The sequence below is a fragment of the Orycteropus afer genome, unplaced genomic scaffold (assembly GCF_000298275.1).
Source record: "Orycteropus afer afer isolate SDZICR_OR568_19922 unplaced genomic scaffold, OryAfe1.0 scaffold00002, whole genome shotgun sequence".
Taxonomy (NCBI): domain Eukaryota; kingdom Metazoa; phylum Chordata; class Mammalia; order Tubulidentata; family Orycteropodidae; genus Orycteropus; species Orycteropus afer.
In genome coordinates, this window is record NW_006921589.1 from 6,203,404 (window position 1) to 6,220,521 (window position 17,118).

At 40.1% G+C, this 17,118-nt stretch overlaps 1 protein-coding gene across 1 annotated transcript in view; it reads left to right on the plus strand.

Moving 5' to 3' along the window:
* The window catches only part of FARSB (phenylalanyl-tRNA synthetase subunit beta), a 78,902-nt gene that overhangs the window by 22,190 nt on the left and 39,594 nt on the right, over window positions 1–17,118 (plus strand). Inside the window, exons 9-15 of the mRNA XM_007935619.1 lie at window positions 1,305–1,366; window positions 3,402–3,453; window positions 4,122–4,183; window positions 4,467–4,674; window positions 5,155–5,235; window positions 9,608–9,700; window positions 14,204–14,321. Of these exons, the coding sequence (XP_007933810.1) occupies window positions 1,305–1,366; window positions 3,402–3,453; window positions 4,122–4,183; window positions 4,467–4,674; window positions 5,155–5,235; window positions 9,608–9,700; window positions 14,204–14,321 (676 nt within the window). The remainder of the gene's footprint in view (window positions 1–1,304; window positions 1,367–3,401; window positions 3,454–4,121; window positions 4,184–4,466; window positions 4,675–5,154; window positions 5,236–9,607; window positions 9,701–14,203; window positions 14,322–17,118) is intronic.

A 17,118-nucleotide genomic window follows, 5' to 3' on the forward strand; every position in this document is an offset into this window, starting at 1 on the left:
ATAGCAAGGATTGTGAGGCCGGCGCAGGACAGGGCAGTGGTTTGTTCTGTTGTGCACAGGGTCACTGTAAGTTGGACCTGACTCAGCAGCACCTAATAACAGCAACAGTATGTAAACAGAGAATGGGAAGAGGGCTATAATGAGAGCTGTACAAATTACTCTCTTCGTTGACTTAATTTAAGTACGGAATAATTTCATACCTTTGTGAACTTGGAAAAAGAAATTAATGAACTAACTGCAAATAAATTTTATTTACCAAATTGTTAAAAGATTTGTGTACATAAAGATATCTAGAATGTATAGAGTACTAATTATTCATTCATTTTTGTCCTCAAGTGATTGGAATGGATTGATATGAAAGCATTTCCTACTGCATATGACTTCTTTCCCCATGTTAGGGAGGGCATAGTGAGCTGAGAGTCATGCAAGTAAAGAAAGCTAAACTTAAATGGCAGGGAAAGGCTGGAGTACAGAAGTAGGGCCGATAAATGGCATTCCTGTACGTTGTACAGGGCTGAAGACCATTGTAAGGTATTTTATTTGTAAGTTTATGTTATAATATATATATTTGACAATATTTGCCTCCAGAAATATTATCTGAGTAATACAGATTTTGCTGTGTACAAAATTATACATGCATTACCAGACTTTGCATATCTTTCCTGAAGCTTCACATACAAGTGAAACAAGTATGAGGAAAACATATATCCCATATACCCTAATAAGATGAGTGACTATGTAGTAAAAGCCTTATGGATTGGTTAAAAATTAAATCATTAAATTGAAAAAAAAAAAATGCTTTTTTTAAAAAAATACAGTACTCTTATAGATATGCATTCAATCCTTATAATCACCAAATGAGGTTAACTTAACAGGTGAGGAAACTGAGGTACAGAGGGGTAAGAAGGGACTTGCCCTAAGTCTCAGCCCCAGTAAGTGGTTGAGCCCCAGGCTGCAGACAGTCTGCTGCAGGGAGGAATGAGATTGATAAGGCTTTCCCCAGTAGGTAGCCGTTTTTCTCACTGTTGAAACTTGGTGAACCAGGGGTGGAGGCAGGGAAAGTAAGTGATTCGCCGCAGTCTTGGGTTATAAGTCTCAGAACTGTATCAGTGCAGAACACCTGCAGAGGAGCAGGGGCCTAGTGGAGCTCAGAAAGTTTTATTCCACTTCATTTTTTAGAACATATATATATAAATATCCATTTTTAGGTATTTGGGGACAAAATTATATTAAATACTAATTCCTTTCCATCTCAGTGGAAAGAAAGTATATTTATAGATAACCATACTTTTTTTCCTTTGCAGGCAAAAATAGTCCTCGATGTTATTGTCACCATGTTCAGTGAATATTGTGACAATCAATTTACGTAAGTTCATTTAGCACCTTAATTGATTGCCTGAAGAGCCCTAGTGGTGCAGTGAGTGGTTAAGTGTTCAGCTGCTAACTAAAAGGTCAGCAGTTCAAACCCAAGAGCTGCTCCACAGGAGAAAGATGTGGCAGTCTGCTTCTGTGAAGATCACAGCCTTGAAAACCCTATAGGGTAGTTCTGTCCTGTAGGGTCACTGTGAGTCATAATCAATGCAAAAGCAGTGAGGGTGTTTGCTTTTAATAGATTGCCTGCTGATCTGAAGGCAAGGCATTAAGGTCTTGTGCTAAATATAAAGATGAAATGTGGTTCCCATAACTAGAACATAAGATGTATTCATAATAGTGTATAAAATAAAATATATTTTTAAAGTTTATATGATGCTCTCTAGCTGTTTATAAGGGCACACTACTGCCAGATGAAGCAATCTAGGAAGGCTTCCTGAAGGGAATGAAATTTGAACTGTATTTAAGGATGATTGAATTGAGAAAGGAAAGAATGGGGAACACCAGAAGCACCAGCTTAGCAAAGCTATATACAAGCACATACAAGAGCATCACGTGTATGCTGCATACAGACAGCCCAGGGTAATAGTGTCCCACTTGCAGACACTTCATACTTGCCCCTTAATGTTATGTAAATTTGCCCTCAGTTTGAAATGAATGAACCAACCCCTACTCACAGTCCCAACCAGCAACAAATTCTTTATCACAATCACCTTCACTTATTGCATGTGTAGCTTTTAAATCATGGAAAAAGCTTCCAGCCTTTTCCTGCACTAACCAAAAAAAATCAAACTCATTGCAATCGAGTTGTTTCCAACTCATAGCAACCCCCATTGTGTTTCCAAGACTATAAATCTTTATGGAAGCAGCCTGCCTCATCTTCCATGGAGCAGCTGGTGGTTCCAAGTACTGACCTTTCAGTTAGCAGCCAAATACCTTAACCACCGCACCACCAGAGCTCCTTTCTCTTGTGCTAAAACCAAACAAACAAACAAAAAAAAAACAAAGTCACTGTCATTGAGTCAATTCTGACTCACAGTGACCCCTCCTTGGCTTCCCAAGGCAGTATCTTTACAGAAATATATTGCCCAGTCTTCCTTCTGCAAAGTGGCTGGTGGGTTTGAACTGCCAGCCTTCTGGCTAGCAGTCAAATGCCTTAGGCACTATGCCACCAGAACTCCTTTTCTGCACTAAAGTAACACTAAATAAGAACTAATGCATCTGTTCCTACTTACCTACAAATGTGACTTAAAGACACACTTAGGAACTGATCTCATTCGTAACCTAGAGACTGCCTGTATATGATGACTGTATTTCTTTCAAAGCATATCATTTTCAATTAAAAGCATAATTTAACAAACGTATGTGTTCCTTACTGTGTGCTGGCATTATAGTTTATTCTAGAATATCAGTTATAATTAAAAATAAATGTATATCTGTAGAAAGCATGACTGAAAGTATATGGGCAGTATGTATGTATGTAGGAGCTCTGGTGGTGTTAACCAGAAGGCTGACAGTTCAAACCCACCAGCCACTCCTCAGAAGGAAGACTGGGCAATCTACTTCCAGAGAGATACTGCCTTGGAAACCCAAAGAGGGGTCACTGTGAGTCAGGACTGAGTCGATGGCAGTGAGTGTGTATGTGTGTATATGTATATGTATATAAATTGATATGCATGTTAGTGTTTCTATCAGTTTGTGTTTGTTGTGTAACAAACCACTCTGGTAAAGCCTAGAATGTGTATATTAATGTGGGCAAAGAGTCCATATAGGATGAATGCTTTGGAGTACTGGGAAATAAACTTAACAAGTAGGCTCTGCCTCCAGGGCCTTGGGCATCATTGGAAATGGCACAGGAGAGTAACTGTATGTAGGAAGATTAACCCAACAGCAGTGTGGGGATGTGAATAGATTGAACGTGTTGAGGCTCTAGTTGTAGATCAAGTGAAAGACTTGTTAACTATACAAGTTGTAGAATTTGTAGCCCTTTTTTTCCAAAGTACTTCATTTCTGGCTTTTTTTTCCTCCAGTGTCGAAGCAGCCGAGGTAGTTTTTCCTAATGGAAAGTCACATACCTTTCCAGTAAGTATTTAAGAATTGCTTAATACTGGTGATGATGAGAGCAATAGTAATGGTTATAGAATGTGGATGTGCTGTCTGTCCATCCATCCGTCCATCCAACCATGTGCTTTACATGGTGAATGTCGCAGCAAGAGCTAGAGAACATGCCTGATGCCCAAGTGCTTGTAAGGCATGGGATGCAGACTCTGTTTCCCACCCTGGGGACTGATAAAGGAATTTTCTTTCTGATGCTTGTAGATTTAGTGTGATGTACATTGTGGCACTTGAGTTATCTTTCTTGGTCACATACACCTGCTTGCAAGACATGAAATGGAAACTCTTTAGCAGGATTTATAAGCATCTTGGAAACGATGCCACGTGCCAGTGTTTTACTGTAGAGAATGGTGATTGATCATCTAAAGAGAAAAATGTTTAGTGTTTGATATTAGTCCCAAGCAGCATGAATTGTCTAAATAAAATGTTCATGTATGACTATAATGTAGTAAATTTGTTCCTATATAATAATGTTTTGAAAACTAGGTATATTTTCAGTCTCTGGCTCTAATGAAAATCTCTTGGAAGGGCAATGACATTCAATAACAACAACATTAAGAAAATGCAATTTGAAAGAATCTAAAGCTATATCTGATGGGGAATGATTTAAGTTTCTCAAACTCTTTTTCTTTAAGGAACTGGCTTACCGAAAGGAGATAGTGAGAGCTGATCTAATTAACAAAAAAGTTGGAATCAGGTACGCTCTGAAAACTTCACTGATTTATTGTTGAAAGAATTCAAGAATGAAGAGCACAGGAAACAGAGTATTGCATGTTTCCTGGAAGAATGCTTGGCAGAGGGTTTGGATGCTCCGTGGGAGTAAATGAAGTATTGGTAGAACATGAGCTGTTACAATGTCTGGGGTCAAACATAACTCAGAGAAGAAAAGTTACTATTTCAGGTTGTAGCATATTTTAAAGCAAAATATTAACATGTTTCAAATAATCCAGTGAAGTTTATGTTTTGCATCCCTATTTCAGAGAAACTCCAGAAAGTCTTGCAAAGCTTCTGACCAGGATGTATTTAAAGTCAGAAGTCATAGGTGATGGGAATCAGATAGAGATTGAGATCCCTCCAACTAGAGCTGACATTATGCATGCCTGTGATATTGTAGAAGATGCTGCTGTTGCTTATGGATATAACAACATTCAGACGAGTCTCCCGAGAACATACACCATAGCTAATCAAGTAAGGTTGCACCCTTAAATAAACACTCTCTTTCATTAGAAACTGACTGTTGAGTGCCAGGAAGGCTTCAAGGAGAGCAGAACCAAGAGACCAAGCAGTATTATCACATGTTCTGCTATGAGAGGCATTTACTATTGAGAGGATAAAAAACAGATGCCAGTTGGTTAGAGTAAGTTGAAACGTGATAACTAGTTCTTTGAAGAAAGACAAGGTTTGAGCTTGGAGCCCTTTGAATCTAACTGGAAGATTCATTTTCTTGACTCGGGGTGAAGATGGATGTGTGTGGGAGAGGTGGGGAGAAGATGTATGCATCTGTACAAGTAGCGAGCTGCTGCATGGGAAGAGGTGGTGAGATGGTGATGCTAAGTGTAGGTTAGAAAGGTTGGAGGTGGTGGTTTCCTCTTTAACGACATGTTCTAAATCTTTTATTGAAAAATAAGAGATTTTATTAGGGAAATAAAATGAACCCCTTTTTTTCAGCTTCCTCTTAATAAGCTCACAGAACTTCTAAGACATGACATGGCGGCTGCGGGATTCACAGAGGCGCTCACCTTTGCTCTGGTATGTCTCACGTGCTTTTTCTGCTCAGCCAATTGTTTACTTTGAATCTCTGAATTCTTCATTGTATGATTCCTCGTGAATTTATAAAAGGTAGAACTAAAACTTCCATGTTCTAGAAGAACAACTTTGATATTTGAGATGATACCATATCTGGTAAGCATAGATGTTTCCTTTTCTTGGCATAGAAAAATGAAGGACTACAAAAAGTATCTGAGTATGACAGATAACAACATATTTTATAATCTCATGTAAGTGTTGAGGGTTCATGATGAATCTCAGAACCACATTTATTAAGTTAGAATTTTGGGTCTTAACTTGGTCATGGCTGTGCCCACTAGGTGCCGCCCTGGTTAAGGGCTTGTGGACTGTTCCACATTAAACTTAGTTCTTGGTCTTTGAACATGTTCACAAACATTTGCTTTGTGTTGGAAAGCTGACATAAAAGGTCTAAATCAGGAAATGACTTTTATTACAAAATCAAATGGAAGCTTCCCTCCCCCACCGCACTGACCATTGGAAGGAAGGAAATATGTGTGATTTGTACTTCCGTTTTCTCTCTTGCTGAGCATTTCTGTAGTTCTTGAGCATTCAGATGAGTGTCAGCTAATAACCCAGGGCAAAGTACACACACACACAAACAACCAAAAATGGCTGCCTCATTTTCTCAACCTCAGCCCTAAAATTCTCACCGTTTTGGAGTATTCATGGAAGGCAGTAATGAGAACTACTACCAGTACAGGGAAGGTTGTAAGGAGATACAGGCCTCTCATGGCATTTTCTTGAATGTCCTATTTCATAGGACATTGACTTTGGAAGGACCAGAGAGATCTTCTAGTTCAACACCGTCATTTTTCTGATTGAGTTATTTATCCAATGACATTTGTTGGGCATCTTTTATATGCCAGGCACTGTACTGTTGAGGAAGCCTGAGGCCTCGAGAGGATAAGTGCCTACAGGTTTTACACAGATACTAGAACCTTTTAATTCCTAGATGCTTTTCTATAGGCCTATCCTGTGTATGCTGGCTCCATAGAACCATGTCATGCACCTGTACGTGCATACACACACTCACATACCTGTATGTGTATGTATTTCTGTACATGCAGATATGTATATGTTGCTGATGGTAAGTGCCATCACGTCAGCTCCAACACGAAGTGCCCTTACATGCAGCAGAACGAAGCACTGCTGATCTGCGCCAGCTTCATGATCGTTGCCACCTTTGAGTCCATCAGTCCAGCCGCTGTGTCGGTCTGCACTACGTCTCCCTCACCTTCACTGACCTTTCACTTTACCAACCAAGATGGCCTTTTCTAGCTGTTGGTCTTTCCTGTTGATATGTGTAAGCAAGCTGAAGTCTTGGCCTCCTTGTTTGTAAGGAGCATTCTGGTTGTATTTCCTCTGTGTGTATGTGTATATATACAGAAAAAGACATGAGCATCAGTGATTTCATGTGTGGTAATTAAGTTTGTGTGTCAACTTGGCTGGGCCTGGTTGAGTGGCTGGGCAGCTGGATGTAGTGTTCCCCACGATGAGACTGGTAATCAACTCCGTGGTAGAATCTACTGTGAGCAGCTGAGTAGCTGCCTTAGGGATATGGTCTGCTTCCTGTATATGAGGAGAAGCCTTGGGGATAGTCTCTACCATACGGCACACTTGAACCCTGCCTGTAGCCATTTCATTATTCAGCAGCCTCCTATGCTTTGCCGACTTTGGGACTTCCAGTGGACTTGAATTAATGGCCTGTCGTGTGGTTTGGTAACATTGGGACTGTGCCTTTTTACTTGTCAACCTTGGGCTGGTCAGTCTCAGCAGCCAGCAGCTGTCTCAGTGAAGAAAAGCCTCTAGCTTCAGTGAGCCAGGAGCAAAAGGCAGAGCTGAAGCCCAAGGTTGAGGGGCTTTTATCTAGCCCCTAGAGCCTGGCACTTTGAACTTGGACTTAAAGCCTCCACATTTTAAGAATAAACTCTTGCTTGTTAGAGCCTTCTCATTTGTGATATATTCTTGTCAGAGTGGCATTTGGTAACCAGAACATCATGTAAAATGTAGAAAATAGCAGAGAAGTTTATTTTTATTTTTTGATGTTACATAAATGGCACAGGAATACGTTCTCATTTGAAAAGAGTCTAACTTTTCAAAGCTATGTGACATAAACCGTGGACATTCCCCTTCAGTTCCACTCCCCACTTGAAACCTTATTTTCCTCAACAGAACTAAGTGCTGTGAAATGTTTTCCGAGAGGAGCTCACACTCTGCCTGCTGACTGATGGGGCTCTGCAGGGTGTTGACACCACCCTGAACAGGAGCTCTGTGTCCATAATCCCACTGCTGTGCAGTCCAGCCGGTGAAGTAGGCATTCCTGTCTTACCAGCAGTTAATTTAAGTAACTTGTCCCAGGCCCCATAGCTAGCCACTATAGACCAGGCAAATAAGCCCAGGCCTGTCCCATCCAAAGCCTGTGATCGAGTTACCGGTTGCAAACAGTGGTGTCGAAAGTCATTTAATTTAAAACACTGTTTCACTAGGGGCAAAGGAGTGGGGTGCTGGAGAAGTTCAGTTTTCCTGTAGGAATTTCATCATTCAAAGTGTTTATAAATTTTATGTGCACAAGTGGTATGTATAAGGTACCTCTAGTTTTGCATTTTTAGAGTAACAGGCCTTTTTCTAAAACCCAGTTTTTGATTTCCCAAATAGCAGTACTTCACAGCTCATCATTATAACTTTTATGTATCTGCATACTGGTTATAATAATTTCTTTTAAATAAACTCACTTTTAATACAAAATACCTACTTTGGTCTTACTATGAATAGTAATATCTATAAAAATTATGGGCTTAAGTTACTTTCTACGTATCTAACTGCAATCAAACTTAAGGTTATCTTAATTAAAATGCTTCTTATTATTGTAAAGAAGCCCTAGTGGTGCCATGTTTAAAGTGCTAAGCTGCCAACTGAAAAGTCAGTGGTTTGAACCCACCAGGCACTTCCTAGGAGAAAGGTGAGGCAGTCTGTTTCTGTTAAGATTTACGGCTTTGGAAACCCTGTGGGGCAGTTCCGCTCTGTCCTCTAGGGTCACTATGAGCCAGAATCAGCTCCACGGCAGTGGGTTGGCTTTGGTTGGATTGGTCTCATCAGTGCCTCTTATTGTCCACCCTTGTGATAAAGCACAAGGTTCCTCGGACGCTTAGCTGCGTAGCCATGTGTCTGTGGAACTTTTTCTTTGTGCAGCCAGAGCTAGTTCTGCTTGAGAGTGCTGTGGCATCATGTAACTTGCATGTCCTAATTAAGCGATCAGGTCATACATAAATCTCGTTACAAAAAGCCCCCATGCTTTGGGAGCAGTGCCTGTACCCACACGCCTGCCACCGTACCATTCTCTCTGCAGCCATCGCAGATCCTGGGCTCTCTTCTGGATGTGGCTTCAGGGTCTGTCCAGGAGAGTGTGGCCAGAGTCCCCAGAACTGGCAGGAAGTGAATGCTCTTCCATTTCAGTTGTTTTACAACGTTCTTTTTTTCTAAACGAAATAACAGGTCAGTTAGACCTTGAAGACCATCTGTAGAACAGCACAGTGAGCAGTATCACCTCATGTCGGAAAACAGTAGAGTAATCTGAAGGCACCTCAGCTTTCACGTTAAGCTTTAAACTCTCTTCCCAAAAGGCAGCACGAAAGTGTGTAATCATTGTTCATTCTTGGTAGTGATTTTTAAGCATCACTATTATTGTTAATATTTATTGAGTGCTTGCTCTGTGCCAGACACACTACTTGTGTTATCTCATTTATTGGACATGATGTATCTAATAGTTTTGTAAGTTCTGCTTATTGTGTGCTGTTGAGTCGATCTCGACTCATACCGATCCTATGTGACAGAGTGGAACTGTCCCATTTGGCTTCCCGGGCTGTACTCTTTCCAGGAGCAGATCACCAGCTCTTTTTTCCTGAGGAGTGGCTGGATGGGCTTGAACTGCTGAATGCTTATCCATTATGCCATTGTGGCTAATTTCTGCCTTCCACACTGGTTTCTGGGATGGCTGCAGGTGGGGCTGGGAGGGGGTTTCAGGTAAAGAAAGAGAAACGTATAAGGTAATTAGACTAGAAGTCAGGGCATACCACTGTCTCCATGTGAAAATTTACCTTAACTCTCAGAATCATGGCTGGAACTTCTGGTAAGAGAACTATTAATGTTAAATTGCTGTGGACCTAAAACTAATCGATGTATGTTTATTCTTACCTTATTCTTAACTTACTGACTTATGTAAAGAACGTGCATTGCTATAAGAGCATCGTCATTTGACTTACATCATTAAGTAAATTTTTATATTAAATTTGGCCATTGCTTTTCCATATTAATCTATTTTGTATGTACTTCTTAGTGCTCCCAAGAAGATATTGCTGATAAACTTGGTTTGGATATCTCCACAACAAAGGCAGTGCACATCAGTAACCCTAAAACTGCTGAATTTCAGGTAAGAATTCTCAGTGAGTAAGACTGAGTCAAAACCAAGAGGCAGTGCATGGGTATGAAAAGGGTCTTCAGTTGTTACACCTCGAGTGACAGAATCTTAGGGGCTTTTTTATGTCTTGTTGGGTAAGTTTATGGTAGGTTCTTACATGCTTTGCTGGCAAACATTCTTAAAACTGTTTTTTTATAATCTTTTGGTTAACTTGATAGGTAGTCCTTACTTGCCTTGTACTATCTGGCCCAATCTCTTTTTTTCCTTTTTTTTTTTTTAATTTTGTAAAATTTTCTAGTTTATTGGCAGTTTCATGTAGAGTTTAGGAATATTTCAGTGAGAATGAAGCTTTCACAGTAAATGTTAAACTAGTCCATCTGTGGAACTGCTACTGCTGCTTGGTATTGAGGTGCATCAAGTACATGAGTTCTTTCTCTCCACGCAGTGTCAGGACTTTGAAGGATCCTTTAACTAGTTTTGGGAGGATTGTGATAATGAGTTTCATGTGTTTTGAGGTCACTGGCTTTGCCACTGCTTTTTAAAAGAGATCCATGATGATCTTCGTAAAAAGAGATGTGTAAATTCATTTGGATAGAATGATTTTTAGTGGATTTTTATTTGAGTTTATTCCACAGTTCCCTTTTTCTCCCAGTTTTTCTCATCAAGCTTGATAGACTCCTTAAGATATGGTCACTGTTGCATTCTTCAAGGGTTATAGCCAGTCTTATCTATTTTATATAAATAGGGAAAAAACAAACAAACCCAGTAAATGGCATTATAAATAGTCGTGGCTTAGCCCACTTTTAAGAATCAATATTTCTGCATAACTACAGTAGACATGAAAGGATGTCTTTTCGACTTGACAATTCTGTTTTACCCCTGCCTTATCAGCAGATACAGCCTACCATTACTAATGTGACTAACAGACTTATATTTATTTATGGTTAAATTAAATGTAAAGTTGTTCATGGGCTTATAACTCAGGTTATGCATTGTCTAAGCCTATTCTTTCTCCTTCCACATAATTCTTAACTTTGGATTATTTTCTGATAGTAGATATGTTTAAGAACAGACAAGATAAGAGAACTGTTAGTTAACTAAAATATGTGAAGTTTTATTATAATCATTATAAATAAGATCATAGTATATTATTATACTCCCACAGTTAACAGTAATGTTCTTTAATACCCTCAAATACCCAGTCATTGTTCAAATTTTCACAGTTGTGTCAAATATTTTTACAGTTTTTTTGAACCAAGATCTAAATGAGGTTTGTGCATTGAAGTTGACTGATGTGCTTCTCGAGTCTGTTTTCGTCTCAGGTTGTCTCTCTGTCTCTTTCTCTCTTGTCCATTAAATGTGTTTTGATGATGCAATGGGGTCATTTGTCCTGTGGAGTTCCTCACATTTCGGATTTTGCTGAATGCATTCCAGTGGTCATCTAAATTACGGTTAATGGGGAATTAGTTCTAGAAGCTTAATCAGATTCAGATTTGATTGTTTTTGTATTGCTGAAGATTTTTAAATAGGCAAATACAACTTACATATAAAATAAACTGAAAACACTAAAAAAAAAATTATCCTAATGCATTAAACTCTTTTAGGTGGAATTTTAATGCCAAGCAAGTCTGCATGCCATATAAAACCATCTCCCTGTACCTCTAGTGGAATATGTTTCTCTCATTGGAAAATACTGTGCTGCAGGGCTCAGAGGGTTTCTTTAAAGAGATTGGACATTAGTTCTAGGTTATTCACACTAATTGAATCCTGATTGGATTGGTTTAAAAACGACCACTGAAAATAAACTCAAAACCAAACTCAGTGCTACTGCCATCAAGTTGATCCCGACTCACAGCGACTCCCATTGGGTTTCCGAGGTGGTAAATCTTTACACAAGTAGATTGCCCCATCTTCCTTGTGCAGAGAAGCTAGTGGGTTTGAACTGCCAGCCTTCTGGTTTGCAGTCAAATGCCTTAGGGCTACATCACCAGAGCTCCTTTTCACTGAAAATAGAGAATTAGTGTTCCCTTTTCAATCTCCTTTCAATATTTATAGCTATGTCAAGGTAAATGTTTCAGTTTGATGCTACCATCTCCGTAAATACCTCTCCACCTACTGATGCTCCATTTTAACAAAGTAGACAGCAGGTAGTAGCATCTACTGAGAATTTGATGATATGGTTCTGTCTGTAGTGTGTTTATTTCACAGTATGAGGACCTGATTTCCATATAGGGAGTGCTAGTTTCCTTTTGAAATAAATGTATCTAAGTAAAGTGCTTTAAGTAATCATAGTAAACAAATGGACATGCACTATGTTTGTGGAAGTGGTTCCTGAATGACTAAAGTTAAGCATGCTTTACTCTACTTGGGAAATAAGCCATAAGGTGACAGGAATGGAAGCAAGGAAGCCAATTTAAGAAGCTCATGCAATGGTCTGGGCAAAACATAATGGTGGCTTGTCCAGTGTTTGGGCTGGGAAGTCTGAGAAGAGAGCCCAGACTCTTACTGTTGATCACACCATCTCATGAATTCTTCCAGTAATAAAACGTCTTGCAAGCTAATACCTCATGTAGCTTAAAGTGAGAAATTTATTTCAGACAAAAGCAGGGAATCTATGCTTTTTTTAGTTTTTAGAACTGAGATGTGTGTGTTTCTCACAAAAGCTGTATTCTCATGCACATAACGCACGCTTTACAAGGTCTCTGCAAATCCCTTGAGTGTTGGTTTCCTGTGCATGCTATGCAAATCATGTGCATGTGCACATTGTTTACGTGAGTGGATTGTTTGTGAAAAAATAAGACTGAAATAAGTATACATGTTTTCCTATTTGTCTTGGCTACTAAAAAGCTGGCAAGTATATACAGTAAACCTGTGAAAACCAAACCTTTGTAAGCTGGAATCCTGTCAGAGAAGGAAAACTCTCTGGGTGTTTGTGAGCTAGGATTCTTGATAAGTGCTCTTGTCAAAGGCAGAAGACGTGTGAGACCCAGAAAAACAAGGCAGTCCCATTGAATTCTGGCTCTCACAGGTTTCACGGTATAGTCACAGCCTGACTCTCAGCAATTAGGGTCTTTTTAGGGCCTATATGTTCTGTATTTCCTCATTGCCCTAATACATCCACTGTTCACTTATCAACATGGTTAGGTTCGAAACACCAGATTGTTACATGAAAATCAGTGTTAGGTGAAACTTCAGTGACCAAACATGCTTCAGGCTCCAGGCGTCATTTTGGAGGTGGCCCCGTGAACCTGCCCCCTGCCTACAGCTGCCAGTCCACAGGCAGAGCTTAACAGATCAGGATTTCCTGCCAGGAGGGCACCTGCTTTATCCCAACCCACACCGAGTTCTTGCTCTCCATGGAAATACCCACTCACCTGGGACTGCTGCCTGCGGGCCCCAGGGCCCCCAAGCACACAAATGGCAGATCTTGGGCAGCGAAGTGACCGCCAGACATCCTGTCTGTGTTCCTCTGCCACCTTCACGCATACTTGCAGTCCAAAGCCACAGCTCTGTTCAGATGGCAGGGTAGCCACTAGCCTACAGGCCCAGCCGGGATTCGGAGAGGCCATGGAACACTGTGCAGGTTAATGGTCAGTGTCCCAGCATCGGGCTTTTTTTCCCCCCTCTTTTTGTATGCATCCGGGACTAGGGAGAAGAGTGGGATGGGAGGGATCAAGGACTTGGGGCTCAGAAGGGAGGTACGCTGTCAGTCAGAACACATGAGTCCATACTTAGCTGTAAGGTGATTTAAGTAGATTTTTTACTGTTGTCATAAATGTGAAATGTTGGATAACGAGGTAGTTGATGAATGAAGAGTAGGTGTATTTTAATTGCATGTACATTTTCCCTGGGGCTGATTTTTTAAAATGGGATTATTTCATATTTAATGCATTTAAACAGTTGTATTTCTTGTAATCTGCTTCAATTACTTTGTATTGAATGAGACAGAATGTAAAAATATACATATTTGAAATCTTAAAACTGAACTTTAAAAATGATAGTGAATAAAATCACTTATTTTAGAAAACAGCAATCATATTTATATTTGTTGCTTATCTTTTTTTGGTTTTCACATTTTTATCGGGCACAGACGAAGGGGCTCCCTCCTCCCTGTCCAAAGGAGGGCCTCACAGGTTCTTTGGTGCCTGGGGTCCTGGCACCATTTGGTGGCTTGAGTTCCCCTCGTTTCAGAGGGGCACTGAGTGATTGCAGGGTGTGGTCTGGCTGATCACACTGGCATACTTGTAGAGCCTGAGTTGGTGCAGAACTAGAGCGTGGTGCTCACTTACTTTTAATTGGATTTCTGATTTTTAATTTGTAAGTTTGGAAGCCAGAATCTTTTCAGTTATTTTAGTGCCCTGAAATGGAAAATTAAAAATGACTCAGGCATTTTGAGCATTGCATCTTCCAAAAGGATCTTCTGTGAAGCCAAGATGGTCTTTTGGCATTGTCTTTAACCAAGTAGATCTGTTTGGTTCCTGTTTGGTCAGTGCAATTTCACGTCTTTTTCTGCAGGTAGCACGCACTACCCTTCTTCCTGGTCTCCTAAAGACGATCGCGTCGAATCGGAAGATGCCCCTTCCTCTGAAACTGTTCGAAATCTCTGACATTGTAGTAAAAGATTCTAGCCGAGGTAAGAATGAGTCACCTTTGATTTATATACTTACAGCATTTTTCTTTCATTATGGTAAATTTCAAATATACATAAAAGTAGAAAAATAATATAATTACCTCTATGACTCCAGCACCCAGCTTCAACATTACTACATGCCAGTCTTCATCTATATCCCCACTTCCTTCCCCAGATAATTTTAATGTAAATCCTAGACATTACATTGTATCATCTGTTCTGGTTCCCTAGTACCGCTTTGACAGGAATATACCACAAATGGGATGGCCTTAACAAACAGGAGTTTATTCTCTTACACTTTGGAGGCTTTAAGTCTGAGTTCAAGGTGCCAGGCTCTAGGGGCTGTGTGAAAGCCCCTCAACCTTGAGCTTCAGCTCTGCCTCTTGCTCCCAGCCCACTGAAGCTAGAGGCATCTCTTCACTCAGGCAGCTACTGGCTGCTGAGGCTGACAAGCTCAAAGTCAACAAATAAAAAGGCACAGTCCCGATATTACCAAATAACATGGCAGGCCATAATTCAAGTCCATTGAAAGTCCCAAGATCAGCAGAGCATGGCAGGCTGTTGAACAACGACACGGCTACATGCGGGGTTCAAGTGTGCCATAAACTAGAGACCATTCCCAAAGCTACATCTAATATACGGGAAGCAGACCACATACCCAGAGCAGCTACTCAACTGCTTGTGGTAGATCCCACCATGGAGTTGATTGCCAGTCTCATCATGGGGAATAACTACCACCAGCTGCCCAACCACTCAACCAGGCCCAGCCAGGTTGACACACAAACATAACCACCACATCATCAGTAAATAGTTTAGTATGTATTTCTAAAAGATTAATACTACTACTTTTATTTGGTTCTTATTTTTTTTTATTTTAGTAACTCAGCACCATCATCACACCATGACATCATTAAATCTCTAGCTAGTGTCCCAGTTTTCCCAGTTTTATAAATGCAGTGTTGTAGATTCATTTGAGTCAGAATCCAAGCAAAGTCTGGAGAGTTGGTTGCTATCTCTTTTAATGTAAAGCAAAATTTTAGCAAAGAATTTAATAATGTTTATGAAGAGCTGTATTAAAACCTCAACTTGAAAAGTACTATGGAAAAATTTCTTTTTCCTTTGATCACGTGACTTTTAGGACTGTCATTTTAACATACTTGACATTGAGTCTGTATATAGTTTATCATGACTTCTCAGATATCTGTTTTACCAGTTTCTGTCCCTTTTGAGTATGGTGTGGACTTGTTAGCCCTGAAAGTAGCTTGGTCCAACATTTGGAACGCAGTGGTGGTGTGATAACTATACTGTATATTAGTAAATACCCAAACCTGGTTGTCAAGGAGGCCTGCTCCACTCAGACATCCATGTCTCCAGTCTCCAACCCAAGCCAGACTGTGATTATTTCAAGCTGACTTTATGGTGATCCTGAGAGAGTAGTGCCCTCAAATGATGAAACCACTGGCAGTGTTTCCTATGTTCCTTGGATTTAACAGTTCAAGTCCCAGCACTGGTTATTTAGTGATTCTCATGCCAAATTCTGTAGACGTCCCTGAACTTTTTTTTTTTTTTTTTAAATTATAAAGTGGAGACTCACTAGTAGAATTGGTATCATTGATTTAAGCACTTGCCAATTGATTGAGCATTGCCAGTTTTTTCACAAAATATTAAAGTGTAATGAACACCTTTTACTACATATGTTTCACTGCTTTTCTGATTAGCTTTTAAACCCTGAATGTTCTTGTAAGTTGCCAAATGCAGAGGCCTTTTCCTGAGGTTCCTCCTGGCATTGGCATTGTTCTTAACTACTAAAATTAGTAACAAACGATCGCTTATGCATTGACCCACCTTAGGAAATGGTCTAGAGGTGTGCCACCTTGACCTTATGTGAACTGTCCATAGCAGCTTCTTAGCCAAGGCTGGATCGCGGCCATCTACCAGGGTCGACCTGTCTTTAGTGAATAGCACTGTCTTGCTTTTGTATAGTGCTTCTTACTTTTCCAAAAAAAAAAAAGTTTAAGTGTACTTTTCATCTTTTGATTCTTAAACTATCTCTGTGAGTCAGATGCCACACATAACCTCATTTAACATATGGGAAAATGAAGGTGAAAAGTAGGCATTTGCCTAGGGTCACATACACCATTGGACTTGGTGCCAGGGCTGACGTTTAGGTCTTAATGCACATATCCTTAGAGAATAAAAGTTCATTTTAAAAGCAGTCTGTGTAGAAATTTTTTGGTAGTAATCTGTAATAGAAATCAGAAAACATTTTTCTTTGAGCGGCAGGCAGTTTGAAGGTTGTTGTGCCTCAGATCCCCATTGGTACAGATAACTGACAGTTTGTTAAAATTCCAGTATCACATTTTTCTGTTAACTTTGATTTGTTTCCTTTCATTGTAGTTCTCTGATTTTTAAGCTGTTTTGATCCTTGATTATGTCTATGCCTATTTATAAATATAGGATTAGGTTAATTAGACTAGGTTTCCTCAAAAGTTTTTAATGCTGTAATGCTTTTCAGGAATAAGCCTCTTCTCTGATTGCAACGGCTCCATCCCAGGCTATGTGTGTTAGTGGGCTGGGTGGGCAGCAGGCTGGGGTCCGCGCAGTTGCTGCCACAAGGGAGGTTTTCCTGTAGGTGCGAACACTGTATTGTGATCCTGGCTGGAGGTGTGTATTGGCTGGGAAGGCATAGATGGTACCTGCTTCTCTTTTTGCACCTAGGCTCATGCTTGGAGGTAACTTTGCTATTTAAAGAGCTGCTCTCAAGTATTAATGCTATAGGCCGTCCTTGAACAGATCACCC